Source organism: Scomber japonicus, chromosome 15 (genome assembly GCF_027409825.1).
Source record: "Scomber japonicus isolate fScoJap1 chromosome 15, fScoJap1.pri, whole genome shotgun sequence".
NCBI lineage: Eukaryota > Metazoa > Chordata > Actinopteri > Scombriformes > Scombridae > Scomber > Scomber japonicus.
The window spans coordinates 95,001-109,454 of record NC_070592.1 but is presented as its reverse complement, the minus strand read 5'-3'; the positions used below and the strand labels follow the sequence as shown (position 1 = coordinate 109,454).

General features: G+C 20.0%; 1 protein-coding gene across 1 annotated transcript in view; it reads right to left on the bottom strand.

Moving 5' to 3' along the window:
• Nucleotides 1–345: 345 nt before the first annotated feature.
• Nucleotides 346–14,454, bottom strand: part of LOC128374502 (uncharacterized) — a 23,103-nt gene continuing 8,994 nt past the window's right edge. Inside the window, exon 4 of the mRNA XM_053334771.1 lies at nt 346–468. Coding sequence (XP_053190746.1) covers nt 346–468 — 123 coding nt within the window. The remainder of the gene's footprint in view (nt 469–14,454) is intronic.

Genomic DNA, 14,454 nt, shown 5'->3' with positions numbered 1-14,454 from the left:
CATGTCTCCGTCTCAGAGACACTGAGAGGACTCGTGTCTCCGTCTCAGAGACACAGAGGACTCATGTCTCCGTCTCAGAGACACTGAGAGGACTCATGTCTCCGTCTCAGAGACGCTGAGAGGACTCATGTCTCCGTCTCAGAGACACAGAGGACTCATGTCTCCGTCTCAGAGACGCTGAGAGGACTCATGTCTCCGTCTCAGAGACGCTGAGAGGACTCATGTCTCCGTCTCAGAGACACTGAGAGGACTCATGTCTCCGTCTCAGCTGGCTGAGAGGACTCATGTCTCTGAGAGGACTCATGTCTCCGTCTCAGAGACACTGAGAGGACTCGTGTCTCCGTCTCAGAGACACTGAGAGGACTCATGTCTCCGTCTCAGCTGGCTGAGCAGGAACAGCGTCGCTTTACACAACGTATAGAAACAAGCCAACATTCCTCCTCGTCCAATCAGACGCTCCGTTCTGCTCTGCAGGACAACAACAGAGGACACATTCAGACTCGCTGACAACACCTTCTTCTCTCTCTAAGGATTTAAAACCTAAATCCCTCACCCATAATAATATCACATGTTCATATATCAGTAATAATAATAACACATGTTCATATATCAGTAATAATAATAATAACACATGTTCATATATCAGTAATAATAATAATATCACATGTTCATATATCAGTAATAATAATAACACATGTTCATATATCAGTAATAATAATAATAACACATGTTCATATATCAGTAATAATAATAATATCACATGTTCATATATCAGTAATAATAATAATAACACATGTTCATATATCAGTAATAATAATAACACATGTTCATATATCAGTAATAATAATAATAACACATGTTCATATATCAGTAATAATAATAATATCACATGTTCATATATCAGTAATAATAATAATAACACATGTTCATATATCAGTAATAATAATAATATCACATGTTCATATATCAGTAATAATAATAACACATGTTCATATATCAGTAATAATAATAATAACACATGTTCATATATCAGTAATAATAATAATATCACATGTTCATATATCAGTAATAATAATAATATCACATGTTCATATATCAGTAATAATAATAACACATGTTCATATATCAGTAATAATAATAATAACACATGTTCATATATCAGTAATAATAATAATATCACATGTTCATATATCAGTAATAATAATAATAACACATGTTCATATATCAGTAATAATAACACATGTTCATATATCAGTAATAATAATAATAACACATGTTCATATATCAGTAATAATAATAATATCACATGTTCATATATCAGTAATAATAATAATACATGTTCATATATCAGTAATAATAATAATAACACATGTTCATATATCAGTAATAATAATAATAACACATGTTCATATATCAGTAATAATAATAACACATGTTCATATATCAGTAATAATAATAACACATGTTCATATATCAGTAATAATAATAATAACACATGTTCATATATCAGTAATAATAATAATAATACATGTTCATATATCAGTAATAATAATAACACATGTTCATATATCAGTAATAATAATAATAACACATGTTCATATATCAGTAATAATAATAACACATGTTCATATATCAGTAATAATAATAATAACACATGTTCATATATCAGTAATAATAATAATAACACATGTTCATATATCAGTAATAATAATAACACATGTTCATATATCAGTAATAATAATAATAACACATGTTCATATATCAGTAATAATAATAATATCACATGTTCATATATCAGTAATAATAATAATATCACATGTTCATATATCAGTAATAATAATAATAACACATGTTCATATATCAGTAATAATAATAACACATGTTCATATATCAGTAATAATAATAATATCACATGTTCATATATCAGTAATAATAATAATATCACATGTTCATATATCAGTAATAATAATAATATCACATGTTCATATATCAGTAATAATAATAATAACACATGTTCATATATCAGTAATAATAATAATATCACATGTTCATATATCAGTAATAATAATAATATCACATGTTCATATATCAGTAATAATAATAATATCACATGTTCATATATCAGTAATAATAATAATAACACATGTTCATATATCAGTAATAATAATAATAACACATGTTCATATATCAGTAATAATAATAATAACACATGTTCATATATCAGTAATAATAATAATAATACATGTTCATATATCAGTAATAATAATAACACATGTTCATATATCAGTAATAATAATAATAACACATGTTCATATATCAGTAATAATAATAATATCACATGTTCATATATCAGTAATAATAATAATAACACATGTTCATATATCAGTAATAATAATAATAACACATGTTCATATATCAGTAATAATAATAATAACACATGTTCATATATCAGTAATAATAATAATATCACATGTTCATATATCAGTAATAATATCACATGTTCATATATCAGTAATAATAATAACACATGTTCATATATCAGTAATAATAATAATACATGTTCATATATCAGTAATAATAATAATAACACATGTTCATATATCAGTAATAATAATAATAACACATGTTCATATATCAGTAATAATAATAATAACACATGTTCATATATCAGTAATAATAATAATAACACATGTTCATATATCAGTAATAATAATAATAACACATGTTCATATATCAGTAATAATAATAATAACACATGTTCATATATCAGTAATAATAATAATAACACATGTTCATATATCAGTAATAATAACACATGTTCATATATCAGTAATAATAATAACACATGTTCATATATCAGTAATAATAATAATAACATGTTCATATATCAGTAATAATAATAATACATGTTCATATATCAGTAATAATAATAATAACACATGTTCATATATCAGTAATAATAATAATACATGTTCATATATCAGTAATAATAATAATAACACATGTTCATATATCAGTAATAATAATAATAACACATGTTCATATATCAGTAATAATAATAATAACACATGTTCATATATCAGTAATAATAATAATAACACATGTTCATATATCAGTAATAATAATAATAACACATGTTCATATATCAGTAATAATAACACATGTTCATATATCAGTAATAATAATAATAACACATGTTCATATATCAGTAATAATAATAACACATGTTCATATATCAGTAATAATAATAACACATGTTCATATATCAGTAATAATAATAATAACACATGTTCATATATCAATAATAATAACACATGTTCATATATCAGTAATAATAATATCACATGTTCATATATCAGTAATAATAATAATAACACATGTTCATATATCAGTAATAATAATAATAACACATGTTCATATATCAGTAATAATAATAATAACACATGTTCATATATCAGTAATAATAATAATAACACATGTTCATATATCAGTAATAATAATAATAACACATGTTCATATATCAGTAATAATAATAATAACACATGTTCATATATCAGTAATAATAACAACACATGTTCATATATCAGTAATAATAATAATAACACATGTTCATATATCAGTAATAATAATAATATCACATGTTCATATATCAGTAATAATAATATCACATGTTCATATATCAGTAATAATAATAACACATGTTCATATATCAGTAATAATAATAATAACAAATGTTCATATATCAGTAATAATAATAACACATGTTCATATATCAGTAATAATAATAATAACACATGTTCATATATCAGTAATAATAATAATAACACATGTTCATATATCAGTAATAATAATAATAACACATGTTCATATATCAGTAATAATAATAATAATACATGTTCATATATCAGTAATAATAATAATAACACATGTTCATATATCAGTAATAATAATAACACATGTTCATATATCAGTAATAATAATAACACATGTTCATATATCAGTAATAATAATAATAACACATGTTCATATATCAGTAATAATAATAACACATGTTCATATATCAGTAATAATAATAATAATACATGTTCATATATCAGTAATAATAATAATAACACATGTTCATATATCAGTAATAATAATAACACATGTTCATATATCAGTAATAATAATAACACATGTTCATATATCAGTAATAATAATAATAACACATGTTCATATATCAGTAATAATAATAACACATGTTCATATATCAGTAATAATAATAATAACACATGTTCATATATCAGTAATAATAATAACACATGTTCATATATCAGTAATAATAATAATAACACATGTTCATATATCAGTAATAATAATAACACATGTTCATATATCAGTAATAATAATAATAACACATGTTCATATATCAGTAATAATAATAATAACACATGTTCATATATCAGTAATAATAATAATAACACATGTTCATATATCAGTAATAATAATAACACATGTTCATATATCAGTAATAATAATAATAACACATGTTCATATATCAGTAATAATAATAATAACACATGTTCATATATCAGTAATAATAATAATAACACATGTTCATATATCAGTAATAATAATAATATCACATGTTCATATATCAGTAATAATAATAACACATGTTCATATATCAGTAATAATAATAATAACACATGTTCATATATCAGTAATAATAATAATATCACATGTTCATATATCAGTAATAATAATAATAACACATGTTCATATATCAGTAATAATAATAACACATGTTCATATATCAGTAATAATAATAACACATGTTCATATATCAGTAATAATAATAATATCACATGTTCATATATCAGTAATAATAATAATAACACATGTTCATATATCAGTAATAATAATAACACATGTTCATATATCAGTAATAATAATAACACATGTTCATATATCAGTAATAATAATAATAACACATGTTCATATATCAGTAATAATAATAACACATGTTCATATATCAGTAATAATAATAATAATAACACATGTTCATATATCAGTAATAATAATAATAACACATGTTCATATATCAGTAATAATAATAATATCACATGTTCATATATCAGTAATAATAATAATAACACATGTTCATATATCAGTAATAATAATAACACATGTTCATATATCAGTAATAATAATAACACATGTTCATATATCAGTAATAATAATAATAACACATGTTCATATATCAGTAATAATAATAACACATGTTCATATATCAGTAATAATAATAACACATGTTCATATATCAGTAATAATAATAATAACACATGTTCATATATCAGTAATAATAATAACACATGTTCATATATCAGTAATAATAATAATAACACATGTTCATATATCAGTAATAATAATAACACATGTTCATATATCAGTAATAATAATAACACATGTTCATATATCAGTAATAATAATAATACATGTTCATATATCAGTAATAATAATAATAACACATGTTCATATATCAGTAATAATAATAATAACACATGTTCATATATCAGTAATAATAATAATAACACATGTTCATATATCAGTAATAATAACACATGTTCATATATCAGTAATAATAATAATAACACATGTTCATATATCAGTAATAATAACACATGTTCATATATCAGTAATAATAATAATAACACATGTTCATATATCAGTAATAATAATAATAACACATGTTCATATATCAGTAATAATAACACATGTTCATATATCAGTAATAATAATAATAACACATGTTCATATATCAGTAATAATAATAATACATGTTCATATATCAGTAATAATAATAATAACACATGTTCATATATCAGTAATAATAATAATAACACATGTTCATATATCAGTAATAATAATAATAACACATGTTCATATATCAGTAATAATAATAATATCACATGTTCATATATCAGTAATAATAATAATATCACATGTTCATATATCAGTAATAATAATAATAACACATGTTCATATATCAGTAATAATAATAACACATGTTCATATATCAGTAATAATAATAACAACACATGTTCATATATCAGTAATAATAATAATAATAACACATGTTCATATATCAGTAATAATAATAATAACACATGTTCATATATCAGTAATAATAATAATAACACATGTTCATATATCAGTAATAATAATAATAACACATGTTCATATATCAGTAATAATAATAATAACACATGTTCATATATCAGTAATAATAATAACACATGTTCATATATCAGTAATAATAATATCACATGTTCATATATCAGTAATAATAATAACACATGTTCATATATCAGTAATAATAATAATAACACATGTTCATATATCAGTAATAATAATAATAACACATGTTCATATATCAGTAATAATAATAACAACACATGTTCATATATCAGTAATAATAATAATATCACATGTTCATATATCAGTAATAATAATAATATCACATGTTCATATATCAGTAATAATAATAATAACACATGTTCATATATCAGTAATAATAATAACAACACATGTTCATATATCAGTAATAATAATAATAACACATGTTCATATATCAGTAATAATAATAATAACACATGTTCATATATCAGTAATAATAATAACAACACATGTTCATATATCAGTAATAATAATAATATCACATGTTCATATATCAGTAATAATAATAACAACACATGTTCATATATCAGTAATAATAATAATAATAACACATGTTCATATATCAGTAATAATAATAATAACACATGTTCATATATCAGTAATAATAATAATAACACATGTTCATATATCAGTAATAATAATAATAACACATGTTCATATATCAGTAATAATAATAATAACACATGTTCATATATCAGTAATAATAATAATAACACATGTTCATATATCAGTAATAATAATAACACATGTTCATATATCAGTAATAATAATATCACATGTTCATATATCAGTAATAATAATAACACATGTTCATATATCAGTAATAATAATAATAATAACACATGTTCATATATCAGTAATAATAATAACACATGTTCATATATCAGTAATAATAATAATAACACATGTTCATATATCAGTAATAATAATAATAACACATGTTCATATATCAGTAATAATAATATCACATGTTCATATATCAGTAATAATAATAACACATGTTCATATATCAGTAATAATAATAATAATACATGTTCATATATCAGTAATAATAATAATAACACATGTTCATATATCAGTAATAATAATAATAACACATGTTCATATATCAGTAATAATAATATCACATGTTCATATATCAGTAATAATAATAATAACACATGTTCATATATCAGTAATAATAATAATAACACATGTTCATATATCAGTAATAATAATAACACATGTTCATATATCAGTAATAATAATAATAACACATGTTCATATATCAGTAATAATAATAATAACACATGTTCATATATCAGTAATAATAACACATGTTCATATATCAATAATAATAATAACACATGTTCATATATCAGTAATAATAATAACACATGTTCATATATCAGTAATAATAATAATAACACATGTTCATATATCAGTAATAATAATAATATCACATGTTCATATATCAGTAATAATAATAACACATGTTCATATATCAGTAATAATAATAATAACACATGTTCATATATCAGTAATAATAATAACACATGTTCATATATCAGTAATAATAATAACACATGTTCATATATCAGTAATTATAATAACACATGTTCATATATCAGTAATAATAATAACACATGTTCATATATCAGTAATAATAATAATATCACATGTTCATATATCAGTAATAATAATAATAACACATGTTCATATATCAGTAATAATAATAATAACACATGTTCATATATCAGTAATAATAATAACACATGTTCATATATCAGTAATAATAATAATAACACATGTTCATATATCAGTAATAATAATAACACATGTTCATATATCAGTAATAATAATAACACATGTTCATATATCAGTAATAATAATAATAACACATGTTCATATATCAGTAATAATAATAATAACACATGTTCATATATCAGTAATAATAATATCACATGTTCATATATCAGTAATAATAATAATATCACATGTTCATATATCAGTAATAATAATAATATCACATGTTCATATATCAGTAATAATAATAACACATGTTCATATATCAGTAATAATAATAATAACACATGTTCATATATCAGTAATAATAATAACACATGTTCATATATCAGTAATAATAATAACACATGTTCATATATCAGTAATAATAATAATAACACATGTTCATATATCAGTAATAATAATAATAACACATGTTCATATATCAGTAATAATAATAATAACACATGTTCATATATCAGTAATAATAATAATAACACATGTTCATATATCAGTAATAATAATATCACATGTTCATATATCAGTAATAATAATAACACATGTTCATATATCAGTAATAATAATAATAACACATGTTCATATATCAGTAATAATAATAATAACACATGTTCATATATCAGTAATAATAATAATAACACATGTTCATATATCAGTAATAATAATAATATCACATGTTCATATATCAGTAATAATAATAATAACACATGTTCATATATCAGTAATAATAATAACACATGTTCATATATCAGTAATAATAATAATATCACATGTTCATATATCAGTAATAATAATAACACATGTTCATATATCAGTAATAATAATAATAACACATGTTCATATATCAGTAATAATAATAACACATGTTCATATATCAGTAATAATAATAACACATGTTCATATATCAGTAATAATAATAATACATGTTCATATATCAGTAATAATAATAATAACACATGTTCATATATCAGTAATAATAATAATAACACATGTTCATATATCAGTAATAATAATAACACATGTTCATATATCAGTAATAATAATAACACATGTTCATATATCAGTAATAATAATAACACATGTTCATATATCAGTAATAATAATAACACATGTTCATATATCAGTAATAATAATAACACATGTTCATATATCAGTAATAATAACACATGTTCATATATCAGTAATAATAATAATAACACATGTTCATATATCAGTAATAATAATAACACATGTTCATATATCAGTAATAATAATAATACATGTTCATATATCAGTAATAATAATAACACATGTTCATATATCAGTAATAATAATAATATCACATGTTCATATATCAGTAATAATAATAATAACACATGTTCATATATCAGTAATAATAATAATAACACATGTTCATATATCAGTAATAATAATAACACATGTTCATATATCAGTAATAATAATAATATCACATGTTCATATATCAGTAATAATAATAATAACACATGTTCATATATCAGTAATAATAATAATAACACATGTTCATATATCAGTAATAATAATAATAACACATGTTCATATATCAGTAATAATAATAATAACACATGTTCATATATCAGTAATAATAATAATATCACATGTTCATATATCAGTAATAATAATAATAACACATGTTCATATATCAGTAATAATAATAATAACACATGTTCATATATCAGTAATAATAATAATAACACATGTTCATATATCAGTAATAATAATAATAACACATGTTCATATATCAGTAATAATAATAATAACACATGTTCATATATCAGTAATAATAATAATAACACATGTTCATATATCAGTAATAATAATAACACATGTTCATATATCAGTAATAATAATAATACATGTTCATATATCAGTAATAATAATAACACATGTTCATATATCAGTAATAATAATAACACATGTTCATATATCAGTAATAATAATAATAACACATGTTCATATATCAGTAATAATAATAATACATGTTCATATATCAGTAATAATAATAACACATGTTCATATATCAGTAATAATAATAATAACACATGTTCATATATCAGTAATAATAATAACACATGTTCATATATCAGTAATAATAATAACACATGTTCATATATCAGTAATAATAATAACACATGTTCATATATCAGTAATAATAATAATATCACATGTTCATATATCAGTAATAATAATAATAACACATGTTCATATATCAGTAATAATAATAACACATGTTCATATATCAGTAATAATAATAATAACACATGTTCATATATCAGTAATAATAATAACAACACATGTTCATATATCAGTAATAATAATAATAACACATGTTCATATATCAGTAATAATAATAATAACACATGTTCATATATCAGTAATAATAATAATAACACATGTTCATATATCAGTAATAATAATAATAACACATGTTCATATATCAGTAATAATAATAATAACACATGTTCATATATCAGTAATAATAATAACACATGTTCATATATCAGTAATAATAATAACACATGTTCATATATCAGTAATAATAACACATGTTCATATATCAGTAATAATAATAATAACACATGTTCATATATCAGTAATAATAATAATAACACATGTTCATATATCAGTAATAATAATAATATCACATGTTCATATATCAGTAATAATAATAACACATGTTCATATATCAGTAATAATAATAATAACACATGTTCATATATCAGTAATAATAATAATATCACATGTTCATATATCAGTAATAATAATAATAACACATGTTCATATATCAGTAATAATAATAATAACACATGTTCATATATCAGTAATAATAATAATAACACATGTTCATATATCAGTAATAATAATAATATCACATGTTCATATATCAGTAATAATAATAACACATGTTCATATATCAGTAATAATAATAATAACACATGTTCATATATCAGTAATAATAATAATAACACATGTTCATATATCAGTAATAATAATAATAACACATGTTCATATATCAGTAATAATAATAATAATACATGTTCATATATCAGTAATAATAATAATATCACATGTTCATATATCAGTAATAATAATAATAACACATGTTCATATATCAGTAATAATAATAACACATGTTCATATATCAGTAATAATAATAATAACACATGTTCATATATCAGTAATAATAATAATAACACATGTTCATATATCAGTAATAATAATAACACATGTTCATATATCAGTAATAATAATAATAACACATGTTCATATATCAGTAATAATAATAATAACACATGTTCATATATCAGTAATAATAATAACACATGTTCATATATCAGTAATAATAATAATAACACATGTTCATATATCAGTAGTAATAATAATAATACATGTTCATATATCAGTAATAATAATAACACATGTTCATATATCAGTAATAATAACACATGTTCATATATCAGTAATAATAATAATAACACATGTTCATATATCAGTAATAATAACACATGTTCATATATCAGTAATAATAATAATAACACATGTTCATATATCAGTAATAATAATAACACATGTTCATATATCAGTAATAATAATAATAACACATGTTCATATATCAGTAATAATAATAATACATGTTCATATATCAGTAATAATAATAATAACACATGTTCATATATCAGTAATAATAATAATAACACATGTTCATATATCAGTAATAATAATAATAACACATGTTCATATATCAGTAATAATAATAATAACACATGTTCATATATCAGTAATAATAATAATAACACATGTTCATATATCAGTAATAATAATAATAACACATGTTCATATATCAGTAATAATAATAATAACACATGTTCATATATCAGTAATAATAATAATAACACATGTTCATATATCAGTAATAATAATAATAACACATGTTCATATATCAGTAATAATAATAATAACACATGTTCATATATCAGTAATAATAATAATAACACATGTTCATATATCAGTAATAATAACACATGTTCATATATCAGTAATAATAATAATAACACATGTTCATATATCAGTAATAATAATAATAACACATGTTCATATATCAGTAATAATAATAATATCACATGTTCATATATCAGTAATAATAACACATGTTCATATATCAGTAATAATAATAATAATACATGTTCATATATCAGTAATAATAATAACACATGTTCATATATCAGTAATAATAATAACACATGTTCATATATCAGTAATAATAATAATATCACATGTTCATATATCAGTAATAATAATAATAACACATGTTCATATATCAGTAATAATAATAACACATGTTCATATATCAGTAATAATAATATCACATGTTCATATATCAGTAATAATAATAATAACACATGTTCATATATCAGTAATAATAATAACACATGTTCATATATCAGTAATAATAATAATAACACATGTTCATATATCAGTAATAATAATAATAACACATGTTCATATATCAGTAATAATAATAATAACACATGTTCATATATCAGTAATAATAATAATACATGTTCATATATCAGTAATAATAATAATAACACATGTTCATATATCAGTAATAATAATAATAACACATGTTCATATATCAGTAATAATAATAATAACACATGTTCATATATCAGTAATAATAATAATATCACATGTTCATATATCAGTAATAATAATAATAACACATGTTCATATATCAGTAATAATAACACATGTTCATATATCAGTAATAATAATAATAACACATGTTCATATATCAGTAATAATAATAATAACACATGTTCATATATCAGTAATAATAATAATATCACATGTTCATATATCAGTAATAATAACACATGTTCATATATCAGTAATAATAATAATAACACATGTTCATATATCAGTAATAATAATAATAACACATGTTCATATATCAGTAATAATAATAATAACACATGTTCATATATCAGTAATAATAACACATGTTCATATATCAGTAATAATAATAATAACACATGTTCATATATCAGTAATAATAATAATAACACATGTTCATATATCAGTAATAATAATAATATCACATGTTCATATATCAGTAATAATAACACATGTTCATATATCAGTAATAATAATAATAACACATGTTCATATATCAGTAATAATAATAATAACACATGTTCATATATCAGTAATAATAATAACACATGTTCATATATCAGTAATAATAATAACACATGTTCATATATCAGTAATAATAATAATAACACATGTTCATATATCAGTAATAATAATAACACATGTTCATATATCAGTAATAATAATATCACATGTTCATATATCAGTAATAATAATAATAACACATGTTCATATATCAGTAATAATAATAATAACACATGTTCATATATCAGTAATAATAATAATATCACATGTTCATATATCAGTAATAATAATAATAACACATGTTCATATATCAGTAATAATAATAATAACACATGTTCATATATCAGTAATAATAATAATAACACATGTTCATATATCAGTAATAATAATAATACATGTTCATATATCAGTAATAATAATAATAACACATGTTCATATATCAGTAATAATAACACATGTTCATATATCAGTAATAATAATAATAACACATGTTCATATATCAGTAATAATAATAATAACACATGTTCATATATCAGTAATAATAATAATAATACATGTTCATATATCAGTAATAATAATAACACATGTTCATATATCAGTAATAATAATAACACATGTTCATATATCAGTAATAATAATAATAACACATGTTCATATATCAGTAATAATAATAATATCACATGTTCATATATCAATAATAATAACACATGTTCATATATCAGTAATAATAATATCACATGTTCATATATCAATAATAATAACACATGTTCATATATCAGTAATAATAATAATATCACATGTTCATATATCAGTAATAATAATAATATCACATGTTCATATATCAATAATAATAACACATGTTCATATATCAGTAATAATAATAATAACACATGTTCATATATCAGTAATAATAATAATATCACATGTTCATATATCAATAATAATAACACATGTTCATATATCAGTAATAATAATAATATCACATGTTCATATATCAGTAATAATAATAATAACACATGTTCATATATCAGTAATAATAATAATAACACATGTTCATATATCAGTAATAATAATAATACATGTTCATATATCAGTAATAATAATAATATCACATGTTCATATATCAGTAATAATAATAATATCACATGTTCATATATCAGTAATAATAATAATATCACATGTTCATATATCAGTAATAATAATAATAACACATGTTCATATATCAGTAATAATAATAATAACACATGTTCATAT